General features: G+C 41.6%; 1 protein-coding gene across 6 annotated transcripts in view; it reads right to left on the bottom strand.

Annotated features, from left to right (window-relative positions):
* PLEKHG4B (pleckstrin homology and RhoGEF domain containing G4B) overlaps positions 1-22,152 on the bottom strand; it is a 378,808-nt gene that overhangs the window by 69,080 nt on the left and 287,576 nt on the right. For all 6 annotated transcript variants that reach the window (XM_075586405.1, XM_075586404.1, XM_075586400.1 and 3 more), the window contains 6 exons: positions 14,266-14,359; positions 9,004-9,090; positions 8,299-8,415; positions 3,253-3,351; positions 2,681-2,823; positions 1,173-1,311 (listed from right to left, as the gene is read on the bottom strand). In XM_075586405.1, the coding sequence (XP_075442520.1) occupies positions 1,173-1,311; positions 2,681-2,823; positions 3,253-3,351; positions 8,299-8,415; positions 9,004-9,090; positions 14,266-14,359 (679 nt within the window). The remainder of the gene's footprint in view (positions 1-1,172; positions 1,312-2,680; positions 2,824-3,252; positions 3,352-8,298; positions 8,416-9,003; positions 9,091-14,265; positions 14,360-22,152) is intronic.

Raw genomic sequence — 22,152 nt, 5'->3', positions numbered from 1 at the left:
CCCCCCCCCCCACCTTTCTACAAATCTCAAGCCCCCCCTGCTATATAGTATAAATTGCTATGGTATACCTGATCCATTCTAATGCCACAGTTAGTGCTTTGTGATACTGTTTACATAGTGTATTGAACACTGACCATGCTCTTAATATCTCTTGATACTTTTTGTCGCATCCTTTTTTTAATACGAATTTCATTTTATGATAAAACATGACTTTTGGGCAGGACAGCACTCTACAAATAGGAAATACAGCTCAAGCCTAAGTTTATTTTAAATTATTATAACATTCAATACTTTATTGCGGACGGACGGACGGACACACACACACACACCTTCTCCCTACAGAATTGCTACTAGTGTATGAAGGGTCATGGGTTCCATTCCTGCATGATATGGTAAAATTATTAGTGTAGGGGGGAGGGTGTGTGTGGGTATGTATGTGTGTTCGTTAGCAATAAAGCATTGAATTATTATTTATTATTATTATTATAATACATTTTTTTTTAAATCCTTGGAGATGTGCACCGCGCACATGGACGCAGCCTGATGAAGCAGGGAGAGGCGAGAGCTGCAGAGAGGCGAGAGCTGCAGAGAGGAGAGAGCTGCAGAGAGGAGAGAGCTGCAGAGAGGAGAGAGCTGCAGAGAGGAGAGAGCTGCAGAGAGGAGAGAGCTGCAGATGCCAAGAAAGTCCTCGTGCGGCGGCCATTTCGCGATCCTGGTTATAACACAGTCTCATTATGTGGACCCCGAGCACCGCGTTATAACAGGGTTCAGCTGTATCTCTATCACAAAAATGAATTTCTTATGAACAAATTGATATGGTGCAAGGAGTGAAAGGTTACCCCACAACCTTTATTAGATTTACTAATGAACAATAAAGATTCTTCAGTCTTGTACACAATACGAAGTAACCTTTGACTACTTTTGTAAACATTTGAGTGATTTTTGAGTATTTCATCTATTCTGAGTGCTGGGGAATCTCTATTTTTCATTAAATATTGTGACCATCTGTAGTGTCCAGATTTCGGTTTACACTGTACTAGTAAAATCCACTAAACATTATACATTTCATAAGGACAAATAAGAGGCACAGCATCCTTTAATGAAGTTAGTAATGTAAATAGAGACGTTAAATAGTCTGCAATGCAGTGTATAACATTGCACACATAACTAACCTTATCAGAGCATTCTGACACCTTTTTTATCTCAAGAATCTTCTCTAGCTCTTTAAGGCACTTATTTGACAAAAGAACAAGCCTGTGAACTTCTTCATCAACTTGGTTGTACAGTGTGGTAATTGTCTCCATGGCATCTCTGAAAACACAAAAATTATTATCCAGAAAATTCTGTGCTCACAATTCAAATGAATCACATAGTACCCAAATTAACTGAAATTATATTTGCAATATAATATATATCATATTGTAAAAAAAATTACATATAAAGACAGAAAAAAACAATCATATACCTGTAGGTTATTTATCAATATCACAATGAAAATAACACATGGAAAAATTCCTTTCTAGAGCAACCAGTATTTTATATTTCATTAACTATATTTTTCTGCTGAAATACTTTCATAAGAAAGCCCCAAAACAGTCAGTATTGAGTGAGATAGGATTTATTGAGATGATTAAACATCTTTGCATGTATTTTAACCAGTTTTGGGAATGCATATTTGAGATATTTTCCTATAATGTCAAAAGTAAAGCAAGTCATTTCACATTTAAATCCTCTAGACTGTTTTAGACTTTCCCCCACTGCATATTCTAAACCGGGGAGAAAATTCATGCTACAGTTGGCTCCACGAAACTCGCAGTTACTAATCCGTTGATTCCATTATCAAAATAAATCTTCAATTGGATATTTGTGAATAGAACTCCAAATAAAACATAAAATGTATTTATTTATAAAAATGTTTAACCAGGAAGTAATACATTGAGAGTTACCTCTCGTTTCCAAGTATGTCCTGGGCACAGGGGTTATACAGTCAAATCACGGACAGATAGAGTTGGAAAAATGGGTACAGGGGATAAAAGGCTTGTGAGTTTTAGATTGAAATAGAGCAGCTTTAACACCACTTTTACATCACCAGTCATCAGCGAACGGCAACAAACGGCTCACAACCTTTGGCTGCGCGCCTTTGTGGCAACGCAGGTACACTGTGGGGTGGGTGACTGAGATGCAATGCAGCTGTGAACAAAAGCTCTGTGTCCTCATGGCTCGTTAACATTCTAGTGGGTGGGGTTGACATTCCACAGAGAACAAGCAAATGTTAACCCTTAGCACGCTGGTCCTTTGCAGAGGGGTGCCGCTCTTGAGGAGCCCCATCAGGCTGTGCGCCTTGGGGGCAACGCAGATGCACAGTGGGGTGGGTGGCTGAGATGCAATCCTGTTGTGATCAGTAGGTGGTCATTTAATAAAGTACCCTGGCTGCAAAATCGAGGCAAAAATACGGCTCTAGATTTAACAAAGAAGAACATTCCATTGGTTTTAAATGGGAATTTTTCTCTTTAATAAATTTGGCGCATTTTTTTGGGCCCAGTGTTTAAGCTAGTAGACTTTAATAAATGAACCACAGTCTCACCAATATTGTTACATATAAACATCTTGTATGAGATCTTGTTCACTGTATAGGTTATAGCAATCAGTATAAATTGTATAACACAATGTAGTCACTTGCCTATAATCTTCTGTATTTAAAAATTCATCCTTCCTAAGTCTTGCAAGGTTTGTTCCCCCTTCCAATCTTAATGTAACAAGTAGAGGGTCTTCCAATACTAGCTTCATCATAGTTCTGTGTTTATCCATAAGGTCAGTAACTTCCTGTGCAAAGAAATGTCACAAGACATGTAATATTACTGAACACCAATTCACACCATTTCATCTGACAATAAGAATTATTCATCAGTTTTGTAATTTTTTTTAATTTATGATTTACAGTGTCTCTATAGTTCGTAAAGGGCATGTTGTGTTTAAATAGTGACACAGACACAATGAATGTCTGAGAAAGTAATACTAATATAGTTTACTTCAATATTTCTCCCTGCTTGTTACTTTAAATACAAATGATTATGCTTTTGATATGTCACCCTTGGGCGGGTGCGACTATGTGATTGCTTCAGAAGTGTTGACATGTACACAATCCCAGAAGTCTGAGTGCTGCCGAACTTCTACTAGCAAAGATAAGCACTTCATTGTATTATTAGTTTACTTTAATGTCCCTAAATATTTTTGGGGAATAATTTTACTTACTTGCACAGAGTTTAGACTTCTTTTCATATTTAAGGAACAAATTGAATTCTGTAGAAAAATGACAGCTTCTCTGCAGTTTTCAATAAATGGTTCTATTTTCTGTAAAGATTCCAATATTATAATCAATAATTATTTCCTTCAAGGGCTAAAAACGAATCAGAAATGTTACACACATTTTAATACCAACACAAAGACATTAACACAGCAAGTTGTAAAGAGGTACTTAATAGTGTTTCATTAACAATACTTTTCAACAACTACACTTTGCTACATGAAATCTAAAATTACCTTGCTTACATATAGTTCTGTTCTGTATTTAGAGTATAAATTAGTGATGTACCGAGAACCCGGAAATTATGCAGTACTCTGATAACCCGGCGCTTTTTCAGTTACCTGGACCCGGCAGCACGGGGCTGGGACTGGCACCGGGTCAGAACCGGCACCGGGTAATTTTAGTGGAGCTGAAAATAGTTCAACACTTACCTGCAGCCGGCGACGGAAGGGGAGGAGGGCCGTGGTGACATCTGGGAGCAGCAGCAGATGTCCTGGAGGCGGGCACTCGTCCGGGTAAAATGATTCATTTTGCCCGGGAACCGTTACCCAATTTTAGAAAAATATAGGACCCGGTACAACACTAGTATAAATATATATTGCTTGTTTTTGTTTGTTTCTTTTCTTTATCTCAATGGTATAAAAAGATGGAACCAGATTTAACAGATTATGCAATATAAAATGCAAATAAAATACATTTGTTTGTGATTGTTTAGTGCTGTGAGCATGAACATCCCTGTCTTCTATAGGTAAAGTTCCTCTATCACGCCTCTTCATTATGATTTAGGATAGTCTACAAAAGGTCTCTACAATTTTAGCAAATACAGTATCTTAATATTAAGCAAAAAAGTCAAAATGTTTACATTATATTTATGATGAAAAGTCTAACCCGATGAAAAAAAAAAAAAAAAAACTTTACAAAAAGCCCTCCTACGGTCAAAGTAACTTCTCCGAACTTACCATTTAGATTGTAAGCTCTTCGGGGCAGGGACTGCTTTTTCTATTGCTTTGTCTGAAGTGCTTATTCCAATTGTGTTATGCAGTGCCAGAGTAAGGGACGGGCTAAACGGGAAGCTGACCAAAAGGGGCACCACCGCCAAAAGAAGAGGACTGTGCGCACTCCGTTGTAAAGCAGTGTCAGCAGCCCGCAGCACTGCGAGTACTGCACGTCACACCGACACTACTACGTGGCAGGGGTGGGGCGCCTCACATGATGATAGCGTGCTGACATAGAAGGCTCACAAATAGTGTTGATGGTAGTCCGGGTAAGGGTTGCTGAAGGCGTGCTCCTCCATCTGCTGAGCATGTCCAAGAGGCTGAGGATAATGCAGCTCAGAGGGGAAGCAGAGATGGAGTAGCGCGTCTTCAGCAGCCCCTAACCTGGACTACTGCCACTGCCACTTGTAAGCCTACTAGGCCAGTGCACTCCTCATGTGAGGGGCCAAATTTTGTGTCTTCCCAGGGTGCAATAGTCTCGGTTAGGCACTGGTGTTTCACACATATTCTATTCTAAAATATATATTGCAAAAACCTGGATGGCGCTATATAAATAAAGATATACATACATACAAATATCTTTCTTATCCTTAGGCAGCTTTGTAGTGAGAAGAAATGGAAGATGTTTCTTGTTTTGGTCATCATCGAATCAAGTTAATCCTTTTTTGAATACTATTTCCTTACCTTTCTTGTTCTTCTGTGTAAGATTTGAAAAGGTGGATATCAACAGAGTAATCGAAACTCTAACTAAGGTAACACTAGTTGGGAATGGATGAGGATGATGCCCCTATATGCTAGAGACTGAGCAGGTGAGTCCCCCAAAACGGACTCCTGAAGAAGCAATCAGCGAAACGTGTAGAATCCGCCCCCCTTTGATTGTTCTACTGTGCATGTATGTTCCCTGAAGTTCTGGCTACCGGAGGAATCGCATCCCACTAGCTAGCACTTCCGCCCGGAGTAAAGACGTTGCTTTCGGTACAACGCTGAAGAAGCAGAGGCACCATTGACAGCGACACCAGGGAGTGTAAAGACCCTGTACACTGCACTAACCACACTTCTGGAATGTGAGTTTAACCTTACCCCTTGTTGAATACAATATATTGTGACGGTGAGGGGGTAACCAGGCTTTATAATAAAAGTTAAGCCCACTTGGTAACCCCTGAACTGTTTTTGGGGGTCCTAGTGTGTCAGCACTTGGACCCGTGCATTGTGCATGCATTACTGTACCATGTAATAAAATATGCAACATTTGCCATTTTTTATGTTTTACCCTTTCCAGGAGTGCAAGCAAGTGGAGTTGACCAGGCTATGAGTGTCAGGGTAGGTTTGATGGAGAAACTTTTTCAGATTGCGTCTACAGTATGTAGCGGGGTTCCAAATTTACTGGAGACCCCAAAAATGTACCCGGGATTCAGGTTAGATTCCCGGCTACATTGAAGCGCAGTGCTCCGGTCAAAACCCGACCATGAAAGCGTTGTTGCAGCTCACCGCTAGTCTGCCTGCTTCAGAACAGACCAGAGGGTAAAACGGGGCACCGGGGGGTAAGGTATCCCTAGACCTGTACCGGGGTCCCCAGTATAATGAGGATATGCCCAGTGTTTGCCCAGACCCCCTAAACCTTGTATAAAGGTTTTGGGGTTACTCTAGCCAGAGATAAGGCTGTGAGAGTTTTAAAAGTAAAGTTAAAATGTTTAAAAGTCTAGTTTGCTGTGTGTAAGGGATAAAGGCTAGTGTAAAGGGGACAGTTTAGTTTTACACTCCATCTCACACCATACAGTAGGACTGTAACACATTTTAGCAGCAGAATGTATAAAAGTATATTTTATTAAGCAGCAGTGTTTTAAAATATATTTTACTTTATACATTAAACCAGGCAGGGTCTTTCATCCTATGGACAGGGGGGGGGGGGGGGGGCTCCTGGCCACCTGGGCTTTGGTGCCAGTGAGTCTAATACCAGGTCCGTAGATCAAAGTGACACTAGCTGCCAGGGGTGTGAAAGCTATTCAGGCAAAATGGCAAAGTCAAGTACCCGCGTCCTGGACTGATAGCTGACCAGCCTGGCCAGTTGTCACTTTCCTAGACTTGGAGACACTGAGCCTGCGGGGGGCTTTGAATAGTAAGTGGGCAAGATGGCAGTTTGTGCACATGCCCTCACTTTTCTAAAGCCATCGGTGCTAGCTTTCACAAACCTGGCAAAGTGTGTGAGTGGCTAGAGATGAAGTTCCCATGCTGTGGGACTGACTTTGCAAATGATATAAAAAAGTTAGTAGCCAGTCCAGAGAGCAGATTCCAGATTGCTAAAGGGATTCCTAAGAGATCAGAACACCAATCCGACCTGTGATTCCAAGGTCCAAAGTGTGTAACCTTCACAGAGGGGTCGGACCGACCCAAAATAAGTCTTGATGAGACAGCAAGGAAACGGCTACAGGACTTTAAGCAGAAAAGTTTAAGTCACACTTTCAGTACCATTTGGAGTGGAAAGTGCGGGAGCTACTGGAGGCTCGTGCCGATTTGAGCTCCAGAACTTTTCGGGCTAAGACCCGGTCAACCAACGGACTATTTAAAGACTTTATTTCAATCAGGAAAGTTATTTTTTTCAACCCCAAACTCCCAGTAAGTGTATTTTCTTCTGCCTATTGTAATCCAATGTGTGTTTGCCTGTTTCTACAGGGGAAAAAAAATCACATTGTACTTATTGGCTTTGCTCAGTGATATGATCCCGGTATAAATCTGGAAGTACCTGGTCTCCCGTGACATATATCTTTTTTGCATACTATTCTATGAGAGTTCTCTCTATTTTTGCATGAACTGAACCGGAAGACTGTTGCTCCATCCATACACGAACTAACCTAAGTTCCAGCTACCTCATGCTCCAATCAGAGATATGCCTCATAACATTTGAAAATCTGTGAGTGAATTGACACAAAGTATATATCTAGACCTTATTTGCATTGGTCACACTATTGTGTGTTTTCTTATCTTTTACATACTCTGGCTGTGAATATTCTGTGCTCACACCAACCTGGAAAAATATCTTCTGTACAAGGCTTCGGCCCCAGTGGTCACGGCTGCACACGCGCCGGAGCACCTGGTGGCACGTGCGCCCTTTCAGCGCAGAGCAAGAGATCCAACAAGGGGGCGTGGCGGGGGCGTGGCCATGACATAACGTCGCAGATTCGTCCTCATTGACTTAACCGCCTCTGTGACGTGGCGAATGCTTGGCCGCTGCTCCAAAAGACAGAAAACTTGTCTTTTGGCCAAGGTGGTCTCACATGGTGGCTTGTGCGTGCACGCACACACGCCGGCTGAGGCCGGCCCCGTAGTAATTTTACATTATTTTATCCACGTCGTCTTTTTGGACCTCATCTTGGTATATCACAAACATTCATGTGTGACAGACATACATAAGGTATTTTCTCCCCCCCACAAGCATTGACCTTTTGCCGTTCGGAGTGCCTTTTGCTCCATCCAGACTCTTTTTCTGTGTTCTGTGTTTTCTGGCCCTCCCTAGTGCACCTGCTTTGTTTTGATTACCTTTGGTCAGCCTAGGTAGAGCGAGTTTCATCTTCGTGTGTTTCTATCCAATCAGAACTGATTTATTTAAAGAACAAAAAATATATGAGATTTTTCACGTGTTGTTGCTTTAATGAGAACACAAATCTGTAAACCCTTACAGCCCAAACATGCTCTAAAATCCCACAGGATGATTGTTTCTTTAAATAGCATATGAGTCTCTCCCCCATATGAATTCCAGGTACATTTGGTACAGCATTTTTCCCAAGCATAACAAAATAAATTGCATTTATGAAAACTAATAATCCACTTATATTAAACACACCCAAATACATGTCTATTTGTTTATTTGCTTTCTGTAACAAAAAAAATACATTTAAGAGGGGGGAGGGGGGGGGATTACGAATAACCAGATTTTTAGAACATCTCTTCAAATTCCACTGTTGATGTGAAATAAGCAAAATAAAAAGTGAGAGGATTTCATACCCTGCGTAAGCGTATCCAGTCATTGTTGTTGTAAGGGAATAGTCCATCGAAGTCAGATGTCAGTTGAGTATAATCAATATGCTTATGCAAGACTTTAAGTGAAGATAGAACTTCATACTGCAAACAAAAATGTAGCAATTGAAATTATTTACAATGCATTTAATGCATGAAAGTAGCTTTATATATAACCATTGTCCTTTGGTACCTCATAGCCTTTGATAGAAGTAAAATAAAGAGTAATTATACAGTACATTCAGTAGGAAAGGCTACATTTTTTATTTTTATTTAGTAAAACAAAGATAGTAGAAAGGCTGCTAAATTTCAAAGTTGATGGATAATGATATTCTGGTTTCTAGTAACGACTTAAAAAGTTTACGTTTACATCTCTGATGGAGAAGAAGAGGTTATTGTTTATTTTGTTTCTTCAGTCCTCATGATATTTTAATAAAATGTATGCACACCCTTATCAGAGAAAAAAAATTGGAAACATTAACATTACAATATACACAAACATTTCCAGGCAACTTAAAATGATTAAAAATACTCCTACTTTTTGAATTTGTGCTTAAAAGTCTAAACCCATAGAACATAATTCCCAACAAGGGACTGGAACATCATGGAATCTGCATCTTATGGTAGTGTAAAAAAATAATCTTATTTCGATGAGAAAACATTAATACTTGAAAACAAGAAATGAAAATGTACCTGCAAGGAAGCATCTTTATCAGGTCTGAATGAAGATTCCTTATCAACTAATAATAAAATATTTTGAATCGAATAGGGAATAGTATTCTGAAAAAGAAAAGAAAATATCATAAATTGTATAAATAATTGACATAGAAATCATTAACTATTTTATGTGGAAACATTTAAACGGATTTACCATGAGCGTCTGCCAAAATAAATTAAAAGCTTCCATGACTTATATAGTAACCAACAATGTTTACTTCCAAGTATGCATATCTTATGTAGTGCTGCTTCCCCCCCTCCCCCTTTCTGGGAGACCTGCCCTTGCTACAGGTGTCTGTTGGTGCAAGTTGGTGTCCACGAGATGCAGAGGTTCTGTGATGTTGTGGGGAAACAGGACAGGCTTTAGTTGTGGCTTTTTGGTTCTTTCTCTTTGTGCTGCGCCTCCAAATACCATCATAGAGCACTGCTATCCCCTCCCCGAGTAACTGCACCCTCAGGCCAGAGTATATTGAGCAGGAGTCTTTATTGGCATCCACTGCAGGCAGTACATACAGTGAATACTCTTTGGATCCAATGCTTCTGGATGGTCTCTGGGTCAGATATGTCCTTAGGCCTTATCACAGTCCCCTAGTGGAACTGTTCGGATAATACCACCCCATAGGGCGAGACAGCACAATTCCCTCACTTATGCTCTCTCTGCTGGCAGACTACAAACTCCCTAAATTTTGGCGTGCCTCTTCCTTAATGCAGAAGGGGAGGGCACAAGGTCTGCACCCGGATTGGGCAACACACAAGCCCTGTCACACCTCCACTCCTGCCACTCAAGGAAGCTGTAGAGGCGGGATAAACTCAAGATGGGCCTGACACTGCCTGTACCTACCAGGACTTACATGCCAGGGAGGGCAGACGTATAGCTAGAACCAGCCATGGCTACACATATATTTCAGTAAATTATAAAATATATATTTTTTTAATAAATTCATTAACATTCTTGTATGTATACTGGTTCCTGATTTTATTGGATGGATGCCAGCTTAATATATTTCTTATTTCGGAACAGGAAGTGAACATATTTCCAAGATTTTCATCTGTTTTGTGTTGGGCTGTGGGAATTCTGCATAAGGGTTGAAAATTAAGTGGTCTTTGGGGATTTGGGTGAATAAACAAAATGATTGTTGTATAAAGTCAAAAACTGTTTATGAAAATGACATTTTGTATATTCATACTGAGGTTTAGTCAAAATACTAGTATCTCAATGAATGGGGGAAAACGTAATATATTTTAGGGAAGGAAACAAAGCTCTGTTTATTCTATTTAAATGTTTTTGATTTATGCAAGGAAAACTGAAGCATGATAATCTCTTTTCATTAAAAAACAGGGGTATTTTGTGATTGGTAAATTAAACCTGTTGACACTCCCTGCCTAATGCACTTAATGTATGCTGTCATTTGATGAAAAAACTTAAGAAACTGAGCACACAGGGAGGTAATCAATTAAATTGAATGCCTTTTTAATATAGGATTATTTTTTTTGCTAAAAACAACATTCAGTAAGAATTAGGTTCCCAGAAAAGGGAAATAGTTAATTATTATAGGTAATACACAGTACATAAAGGTCATACATTGTTTACACCTTATGTACAAGAGAATAAATTGCGCACCAAGGATTGTGAATAATAATAATACTAATAAATTGTGAGCAGTGTAAAACACAAAAACTAATAACGACCGCTATGAAATAAATAAATACATAACCCGAGTGCAGGAAATGAAAATGTAGGGAGTTGGCAGCAAATCAAAAAAGATGGCTCAGAATATCATGGCACTAAAATAGAAAAAACAAAAAAAGCGCACAACTCATAGTGTAGCAAATAAAATATATTATACAAATGGTGAAGGTGAGCATTGCACGTACCAGATGATTAACATATATAAGCATGTCAAGCAATAATCAGCATGGTACTGCACCGACACACTTTATTCGAGCAAATACCCAGTATGTACCTGGCAGATACCTGGAATGCACCGCTCCTCGCCTCTGACAAGCCCCGTTGCGTTTGCCTTCCCAGCCTGGGTTCATGCCTGGCTGACGGGCAGCTGATCTGTTAAATTATAATGATTAGGATTTAAAAGGCTGCAATGCTTCGCGTGTCTACCAGATGGCATAAATTCATGAATTGTAATGCAGTATATATATATATATATACTGTGCAGTATTGCAGCCAGCGGGAATAAAATGCTTCAATCCCTGCCTGGAAAATACCTCAATGCACTCGGGCAGAAAACAGTCACAAACCTCAATACACCCAGGTATACCCGAATTCGTGGGACTAGCCGAGCTCGAATAAAGTGTGTCGCCAGTGTATCACAAGCGAACACGAACTCCCACGGATGAGATGGTCTTCAGCCACTGGAACAGCAATAGGTTGATCTCCTCCAGATACTTCGTGGGTGAATGATGTCCAGGTTCCAGCCAGTGGGGTATAAAATCAAGGACAGGGGAATCCAGAAGATGGTATGTAGCCACCGTTGAGAAATCAAGTAAAGTCGCTACATTCAGCAGCAATAAACCAGTAACTCAGTACAGCAGCGGGTGAGCGCACAGATGATTCACTGGTACACGGTAGCAGCCGTGAGGCGAGCGGCAGCTCAACACTTAGCCTGTAGCCTAAAAAACTGTCAATAGTAGCGCTGGTATAACACTAAAGAGTCCCGTAGAGAGAATACCATATGCATGGATAAAATAGTACTCCTCCTGTGTTTAGCGCGTAGCGGGGCTCAGCTGTAAAGCAGAGGCAGGTTAGTAGTGATGTTGTCTCAAGCGCTGTGAATAGCGCGAGGCAACAAACGTCCAGAAAAAAACCTTAATAATATAGCCACATTGTCCATGGCAACTAAAATCTTTGCCCTAGGTGCTGTCTCTTTTAATATCGGCTAGCAATGTAAATCCTCTTACACAAGGCCTGCATGTGAGCTGTCTCCTAAGAAAGACACAAAGTAACAATCTGCAGGTGCAGGCCTAGTAGCAGTTGGAGTCTCATGTTAGGGGGGTTGGGCTTGCTCTGCCAATCCAGCCCAAATACTGGGTAGAGGGATTAACCCCTCCCCAGGTATAAAAAGGTGGGGGCCCCTTATTAATGCCCAGTTCCTTCTTCTGAGTGCCAGTGCCGAGAGTTCCCTCTGGGGAATGATGAGTGTGTGCCAGTACTCTCTGGGGATTGGGTGTTCCTGTTCTGCACCACTCCTAGGGAAACAGAATCCTGTTCCAGCCTTGCCCCTTAGTGGGGTAAGGAAGCCTAGACTAGCCCAGGGGCCTCAAGCTGCTGTTGGCCTAGTCAAGTCCTGTGCAGGGAGGGCAGGCGCCCCAGGTACTGGAGGAGGACCAGAGCTAAAGTTATGTTCCTGTTGAAGTTGTAACCTGTTGAAGTTATCCCCTGTTCTATTGTAAGCTGGTTACAATAAACCCCTGTTGCATGGATATGGCATCCAGCTTGATTTGTCCCCGTTATGGAGGTTCCTGCGAGGATCAACTCCTGCCTCTGGCAAGAGCCCTGCAGGATGGAGGCGCTGCTCCTTGCTGAAAGAACTGAAGAGGTCCCCAATCTCCATTTCCACCGCGGAGTACTCAGCCTTCTGTGAGCAACATCCCACGAGAATACACAAGTACCATCAGATCTCTCTTGGGGGGGGGGGGGTAGGGATGTTACAATAGTCTGCACAGATAGATACCAACTACTGACAAAAGCCATAGAGGGGAGATAAGCTAATAACAAAGATATTAATGTGGTCACCAAACAGCATCCAACATGTTTCGTAGGAGTAAACCTACTTCAGCAGTGTTATACCAGCACTACTATTGACCGTTTATCATTCCGCTTCCTTCACGGCTGCTACTGTGTACCGGTGAATCATCTGTGCGCTCATCCACTGTGTGCTGATTTACTGCTGGTGATATCTGTACAGGCTAAGTGTTGAGCTGCTACTTGCCTCACGGTTCCTGCTGTGTAACGGTGAATCACCTGTGTGCTCACCCGCTGCTGCACTGATTTACTGGTATATTGCTGCTCAATGTAGTGACTTTACTCAATTTCTCAATGGTGGCTACATACCATCTTCTTGATTCCCCTGTCCTTGATTTTATCCCCCCTCCTGGCTGGAAGCTGGATATCATTCATCCACGAAGTATCTGGAGGAGATCATCCTATTGCTGTTCCAGTGGCTGACGACCATCATCCTCTGTGGGAGGTCGTGTTCGCTTGTGATACCATGCTGGTTATTGCATGACATGCTTATACTGTATATGTTAATCATCTTGTTGTACGTGCAATACTCACCTTCACCATTTGTATAAAATACTTTATTTTACTTACTACACTACGAGTTGTGCGCTTTTCTTGTGTTTTTCTATTTTACCCCTTATGTACAACAACTAAACTCCTGCTCACACAGTTTTTACTGGCTTTACTGTAAATAAGAAATTGGATTGGAAGAAATTTAAGGAAGGTAGAAAACATGGGGACGTGAGGCCAGTATAAACAAACAGAATGAGATAAATGCCCCAAATAAAGCATAATATGGCAATAAAATTAAGCGATTCATGCAATAATATATTTTAATTATGACCAAAGAGTGAATACACCTTTAAAATAAACTAAAAACACAAAAATGCGGATTGCATAATGATCACACAATAAACATATTCAGTGCATGGTTGTAACTTCTGCTGCATTGTAGGTCGTTGTTTAGTTAACTGCTAATATAGAGTGGAAAACATACACTGTAATCAACTTCCTGTAATAAAGAAACTCAGTGCAGAAAATGAGTTCATACTAGTCATGACATTGTCTGTATCTGTTGTAAAGTGCTTTTCAATTGCTTGTGAGATAAGAGGCTTTTTGAGCAGTGTACATTATTTCACAATCACAGTAATAAGTTTCAGTACATTCTTCAAATCATCGGAAAACCTGTAATAAGAGCCTTAAACTTTACAGTGCTGGAGGTTGGGTGCAGACCTCCGGCATTTCCAGTCATGGGTTCGCTTCATCAGCGATCACGACAGCCCCTGCCCAGCAGCTGATGAAAATGGAAGTGGAGGGGGTTCAGCCCTGGAAAACTAGCATTTTGCCATAACGCACCTGGTGCGTCTATAAAGCTCAGCAGGGTAGAATAGATCCGTGCAGAATACGAATTAAATGTAGATTGGAGTTTCGGTTAGCAAAAACTTCTTAGTTCTAGAATCATTTCACTTGGTAAATGAAAGACTGTGTGAATTGCTTACCTGCATTGTGGCAAAAGTTTTAAAAAGCCCAGGAACAGGATGGCATCGTCTAGCATCAACTAAAATAACCAGTCCTAAATCACGAACCTCTTTGCTAAAGAAAGAGACATTTGCATTACATTTTTTTTAACCTAAAATATTAAGAATACATTGCAGAATGTAGCATGCTGAGAAAGCAAACACATTTTATGAGTTACAGTAAATCTTTATTTCCATATAAATTACCCTAGCGTTATCAGTGTAATAATATTACATACTGCACCCACAACATGTCTGCTTTTCTGAGCACATGTGCTTTTCAAATTCTGTAGCTGTGGTGAAAAAGAATGTGCTAAATACAAACTGCAGTGATGGCAACCCAACAGTTATGTTAACCAAATCTGTTTTTTCCAGTAGTGATTTCATTCATGAAAATGGGATTCCTGTTAACTTTTTTTTTTTCTTCCAAAGTCAGGAAAAGACATGACACTTATAAGAAACCTAAACCAATGGTTTACTGGTGGGAACTCCAGCACATTAAATTAAGGCAGGTTTTAGGTCATATCCTGGCCATCCACATTGCTACTTCACCTCATATGGTAATGTTCTAAATTCTAAGCTCCTCTGGGCACTGACCTGTATTATTGTCTCATAGTTACATAGTAGATAATGTTGAAAAAGACATACGTCCATCAAGTTCAACCTATGCTAAATTTAGACAACAGATACTTTATCCTATTTCTATACTTACTTATTGATACAAAGGAAGGCAAACAAAAAACCCCATTAAGGGGAAAAATAAATTCCTTCCTGAGTCCAAGAATTGGCAAATCGGATTAATCCCTGGATCAACATCCTTCCCATGTATACTTATTTGGTATATCCCTGTATACCTTTCCTTTCTAAAAAGGTCCAACCTTTTTTTTGAACAAATCTATTGTATCTGCCATCACAGTCTCCATGGGTAATGAATTCCACATTTTAACTGCCCTTACTGTAAAGAACCCCCTTGGTTGCTGGTGAAATCTCCTTTCCTCCAACCTTAAGGGATGGCCCGAGTCCTTTGTACTGCCCGGGGGGTGAATATGTCTTTTGAAAGCTCCTTGTATTGTCCCCGAATATATTTGTATATAGTTATCATATCCCCTCTTAGACGCCTCTTTTCTAATGTAAATAAATCTAATTTAGCTAGCCTCTCCTCATAAATTAGATTATTCATCCCCTTTATTAATTTGGTGGCTCTTCTCTGCACTCTCTCTAGTTCCATAATGTATTCTTTTAGGATTGGTGCCCAAAATTGTATTCCATATTCAAGGTGTGGTCTTACTAATGCTTTGTAAAGGGACATAATAATGTTTACTTCCCTTCCATCCATTGCCCGTTAAATGCAAGATAAGATCTTGTATGCCTTTGCAGCTACTGCATGACTTTGGGTACTATTGCTAAGCCTGCTGTCTCCTAAATCCTTCTCCATCATGTCTCCTAAATCCTTCTCCATCAAGGATTCCCCCAATTTATCCCCATTTAATTTGTAACTCGCCTTTTTAATCTTGCATCCCAAATGCATAACCTTACATTTATCTGTATTAAACCTCATCTGCCATTTACCTGCCCACGTTTCCAGTCTCTCCAAGTCCTTCTGAAGAGAAATTACATCCTGCTCTGAAGATGGAGACTTTGCTCTCGATGCCAACCTCAAGGTCATTAATAAACAAGTTAAAAAGCAGGGGTCCCAGTATCGATCCCTGAGGTACACCACTCACGACTTTAGCCCAACCTGAAAAAGTTCCATTTATGACAACCCTCTGTTGTCTGTCCTTTAACCAGTTTTCAATCCAGGTGCATACATTATTACTAAGTCCAATTTTCTTTATTTTATACACGAACCTCGTGTAAAACTATCAAAAGCCTTTGCAAAATCTAAGTAGACCACAGCAACTGCATTACCCTGGTCTAAATTCCTACTTACCTCCTCAAACAAACAAATAAGGTTAGTTTGGCATGATCTATCCGTCATAAATCCATGCTGTCTATTAATAATAATTTTGTTTTCCATTAGGTATTCCTCAATAGTATCCCGTATTAAACTTTCAAGTAGTTTCCATAATATTGAAGTCAGGCTTACAGGTCTGCAATTCCCCGGTTGTGATCTAGCTCCCTTTTCAAATATAGACACCACATCTGCTTTACGCCAATCTTGTGGTACTGAGCCTTTTGGAAAAGGAGTCCTTGAATATTAAATATAATGGTTTGGCTATTACTGAGCTTAACTCCTTGAGAACTCTTGGATGTATGCCATCGGGGCCAGGTGCCTTATTTACTTGAATTTTTTCAAGCCGCTTATGAACTTCTTCCTCAGTTAACCAATTGTTCATTAATATGGAGGTTGTGGCTTCTTCCTGCGGCACTACTATTGAACTTGATTCCTCACTGGTAAATACAGAGGCAAAGAATTTGTTTAATACCTCTGCATTTTCCTTATCTCCAATAATCTGCCTACCCATCTCACACTGAAAGGGTCCTATATTTTCTGTTCTCATTTTTTTGTTATTAAGGTACTTAAATAACTTTTTAGGGTTGACCTTACTTTCTATTGCAATCCTTGTTTCATTATCCATGTTTGCTAATTTGATTGCCCTTTTTCAATTTTTGTTACATTCCTTATCATTTTGATACGATGTCTCCGTCCCTTCTGACTTAAAGAATATAAACGCCTTCCTCTTCTTGTCCATTTCCTCCCCTACCTGTTTATTTAGCCACATTGGTTTTGACTTATTTCTTTTATAATTATTACCCAAGGGTATACACTAATAAGTGTGCTTTTCTAACAATGTTTTAAAGACTGCCCATTTATCTTCTACATTTTCCCTGCAAAAACATCATCCCAGTGTATTACTTGTAGATTCAAATCTGCCTTTCTAAAGGTAAAGGTCTTTGTTGAACCCAAGTAATCTGTTTCTTGATAATTTATTTCAAAGGAGACCATGTTATGATCACTGTTACCCAAATGTTCCAGGACTTGAATATTTTTTATTACTTCTACATTGTTTGATTTTACGAAATCCAGTACTGCCCCTCTCCTGGTTGGCTCCTCAATAATTTGGGTCATATAATTGTCTTTAAGCATCCCCAAAAACCTGTTTCCTTTTGTTGTAATGCTAATCTCATTTCCCCAGTCTATATCTGGATAATTAAAATCCCCCATTATGCAAACATGACCCAGTTTTGATGCCTTCTCCAATTGCAAAAGTATTTTAGCTTCCTCAATCTCACAGATATTTGGTGGTTTATAGCATATCCCTACAAACATTTTCTTTATACTTTTACTTCCACTGCTAATTTCTATCCAGTAGGTCTCTACATTTTCATCATTCCATTCATAAACATCGTCCCTTATAATAAGTTTTAGATCCGGTTTAAAAATATAAACATACTCCACCTCCCTTTCTATTTGTTCGATCCTTCCGAAAAAGGGAATAACCCTCTAAATTAACTGTCCAGTCATGAGTTTCATCCCACCATGTTTCAGTAATGCCTATGATATCATACTGCTCCCTTGCAGCTATTAATTGAAGCTCTCCCATTTTATCTGTCAGGCTTCTTGCATTAGCAAGCATGCATTTAAGTTTTTTTCAGCCTATACTATTATCTTATCTGCTCCTTCCTTTCTGCGCCCATTTGGTTTAGTCTTTAGAAGTTTTCTAGTATTATCTGTATTTACTATGGGCGTCTCACTGTTTGTGAAACTCGCACTTGCCCCCATTCTACATCCATACCCCCTTGTATCCTCCCCTATTCTGTTTAGTTCATTATCTTTTTCATTCCCCTCCCCCCTCCATCCTAGTTTAAAATCTCCTCCAACCTTTTTAACGTCTCAGTTTGTCTCATACAGTTGTGTGAAAAAGAAAGTACACCCTCTTTGAATTCTATGGTTTTACATATCAGGACATAATAAAATCATCTGTTTCTTAGCAGGTCTTAAAATTAGGTAACTACAACCTCAGATGAACAACAACACATGACATATTACACCGTGTCATGATTTAACAAAAATAAAGCCAAAATGGAGAAGCCATGTGTGTAAAACTAAGTAAACCTTATGATTCAATAGCTTGTAGAACCACCTTTAGCAGCAATAACTTGAAGTAATCGTTTTCTGTATGACTTTATCAGTCTCTCACATCATGGTTGAGGAATTTTGGCCCACTCTTCTTTACAACGTTGCTTCAGTTCATTGAGGTTTGTGGGCATTTGTTTATGCACAGCTCTCTTAAGGTCCAGCCACAGCATTTCAATCGGGTTGAGGTCTGAACTTTGACTGGGCCATTGCAACACCTTGATTCTTTTCTTTTTCAGCCATTCAGTTGTAGATTTGTTGGTGTGCTTGGGATCATTGTCCTGTTGCATGACCCAATTTTGGCCAAGCTTTAGCTGTCGGACAGATGGCCTCACATTTGACTCTAGAATACTTTGGTATACCGAGGAGTTCATGGTCGACTAAATGACTGCAAGGTTCCCAGGTCCTTTGGCTGCAAAACAAGCTCAAAGCATCACCCCTCCACCACTGTGCTTGACAGTTGGCATGAGGTGTTTGTGCTGATATGCTGTGTTTGGTTTTCGCCAAACGTGGCGCTGTGCGTTATGGCCAAACATCTCCACTTTGGTCTCGTCTGTCCAAAGGACATTATTCCAGAAGTCTTGTGGTTTATTCTGTAAGGAATCCGCTCCTCGGTTTAATGTTTGCCTTACCTTGCAGACCTGTGCAGTCCCGGAACACTTCCCCTGATATTTACTGCAGCCTGGATTCACTCACCAAAGCAATACTGCCACACGCCCCTTCTGCCATTGGTCCTCTGACCTTTAAGTACTGCTTTCCCACAATGCTCCCTGCCGAGCATAGTCCTTCCTGGATGTCTCTGTGTTCTGCCATAAGCCTTGTCTTGTCTGTCTCCTTGGTTCCTGAGACCGGCTGCTAGTGTCACGCAGCGGTCTGTTCCTGTGCTGAAGCGGAGTACTCTCCTTGTTGTCTTCAGCTCCCTGGTTCCTGTGACCGGCTGCTAGTCTCATGCAGCGGTTAGTTCCTGTTTCCTGTGCTGAAGCTGAGTACTCTCCTTGTTACTTCAGCTCCTTGTTTCCTGTGACCGGCTGCTATATTCATGCAGCGGTCTGTTCCTGGTTTCCTGCACTGAAGCGGAGGTTTCCCTGTGTATCTTCAGCTTCCTGGTTCCTGGGTCCTACTCTTTCCCTAATCTAGAGAGGCCGTGTCCTGGTTCCTGCGCTGAAACGGAGGATTCCCCAGCCCGCTCAGGACTCTTGCGCTGAAGCACTGGTTTACCAGTGCAGCTAGGCGGTGTGCTACTCTGGTCTGTCTACCACCTCCTGAGACCAGTACCATGGGCCATGGTCGCCGCACGCGCAGAGGCCACTCCCACGCTCCTAAGCTGAAGCGGGGCTCTCCTGACTACCTGTTGCCGAACTCCTGCTTGAACAACGTTTACCCTGATGTCTCCAGTCCTGACCCTGGCGTGTCCACCGACGATGCTGTCTTCTCCTATCCTGATCCTGCTACGTACGACTACGAGCTGCGCAATCCGGATCAGCCTGCGCGGTCTAAGGTCGGTGCTTTTACAACCCCACCTCAGCCACGCGGTCCGACCCAGGTTTGTGGCGAGCACAGTCGTGACAGTATGCTCGGCCCCACAAACTCGGACCGCCCTGTGGTGAGGGTTGGTATGTTTCTGTCTGAATCCTGTCCCGGCCTGTAGACCAGTCCCAGTTTGAAAACCAGTATCTGTGCGAAATACTACCCCTGATTGAAGATCAGATTATGTATGAAGGTTTAACCCCGTTGCAAAGACAATGCCGTAACGATCTCATTAGTAAGGCCTATTGCCTCAAGGACTTAAAACAGTCTCTGGCCGCTTGTGTTTGCTCCTCTGGTTCCCCTTTAACCTGGGATAATGTGCATCCTATCAAACTTGCCAACGCCCGAAATGCACTCCTTGCCTTGGCCTTATCATTGGACATTCACCTAGTACAACAGGACCCTCTCTTCATGGTGGTTCATGCTCAAGACACACTCCGTGTACTTTCCCTGACTTTGGACATTTGCATAAAGGAACAGGACCCTCTCCTCGCCAGCTACGCTGCCGCTTGGCAGTCCACCTGTGCTGCCAGTCCTGTCGCTAAACCTGGGGACGTATCTCCCTCTCCAGGAAATGACCAAACTGACCCACTATCACTGCCCCCTAACATAGATGCTGCCACGGTCCCTAGCCCTGATGGTACACCCGGATACTCTGACACCAAAGATACGTCTACGTTAACCCCTGCTGATCAGTCTTGTGAGGTTCCCCTGGAGTATACGTATATTTCTCTAGCCAACACTAAGGCTCTAGTATCCGAGAACAAGTCCCTTTTTCCCTCTATTCCTATATCTGAATCTCCCTTTTCAGCCCTCGAAGTTTTTCCTGCTTTAACCCCTGCTAGGCAGTTCTGTATGCCTTCCCTGTCAGGGAACAAATCCCTCCTACCTCCACGTACTCAGCTTCAATTTCTAAGTTCTGTTCCCAGGGTCATTCCTGTATTAAACCCTGTGGGGCAGCTCTCTGAGTCCCCTTTGGTAACCCCCTGTTCTCCGCCAGCCATGGTCACGTCCCTAGCTCCAGAGGAAGAATCCCTTGTCTCACCTATTACAGAGGAAAAACTCTCTATGTTCTACTCTCTGGTACTGTCTGCATTAACTCCTGTAAATTCTTGCTGCCTCCAAGCTAATGCCTTCGTTCTAGCCTCAGAGAATGTGTCCCCAAGTCCTATAGCAGAGGTTGCATTAAATGACTTCCCCAAGGTTGCTGAATCCTTAGTTAGTTTTTGCTATAAAACCCCTGCTTCAGCACATAGTCCCCACGTCGTGGAAACTGCAGTCATTTCTGGTTTCCCAGACACTCCTTACCAAATACCCACTTCAGAGACCAGTACAGTTATGATTACCCCCCGTGTACTGTCTGTGTTCTCCCCTTCTCAAAGCTTAGGGTTAAAACCGTACAGTGGTCAGTATGCCCCTCCTGGGGTTCATGTTGTGTTCCCAGGAATGTTTGCTGACACACTGTTTTCACTTAAAAGCGACGCTTTTTCATATGTGCTAGCTAGAAGCCTGCACACAGTTTCCCCTCTCTCTGAAATTTGCCTTGTCGGCCCTGATACTCGGAGAGGTAAAAACCTCCCTTCAGATTCAGAATCTCTTTCTATAGAGGTCGTCCTTGCTGTTAGTTCCCCTGATTTCTCTGCCCATGCAAACCCTCCAGGGATCAGCATATCAGTTGTTACCCCCTTAGTACAGTCTGAGACCACCCTGCCTATATTACAAGTCCTGGTGTTTAAATCTGAGCTATTTAGTTTTTCTGCTCTTGCTAAACCTCAGTCCCTCAGCACTGCAGCTAAACGTGCTCCAACAACCATTGGGTTACTCGGGGTAAAAATTAAAATTCCTGTCTTAAAGGGTACTTTCTCACACATGTCCAGCAAACCTAGAACCTCAGTGATTGATTCTAAGTCACTTATCACTATATCTGATGTTCTCACTAGTCAAACCCTAACACCCTCACCACTGGCTAGGAGTCCCGTTATCAGAATTTTTGCACTAGTAAACACGCCTAAATCTGTTTTTGTCATGACAAGCACCCCTGTTGTTAGGGCCCTTGCAGTTTTGGATAAGACTCCTTTTACTTCAAAGGTTTCTGCTATTAAGAGTTTCCACGGTTCCAACTTACCGCTTATTGTCTCTTTAACTCCCATCATTACTCTCCCATTACCAGTCACTGATTCCCAGGCACCAGCTCCTGACGCTAGTTCTCCTATCGGTACCCCTGCTTTGCGAGATGTTTCTGTTATGGATTCCGAGCCTCCAGC

This window comes from Ascaphus truei, chromosome 2 (assembly GCF_040206685.1).
Source record: "Ascaphus truei isolate aAscTru1 chromosome 2, aAscTru1.hap1, whole genome shotgun sequence".
Classification (NCBI taxonomy): domain Eukaryota; kingdom Metazoa; phylum Chordata; class Amphibia; order Anura; family Ascaphidae; genus Ascaphus; species Ascaphus truei.
This window is presented reverse-complemented; position numbering and strand designations above follow the sequence as displayed.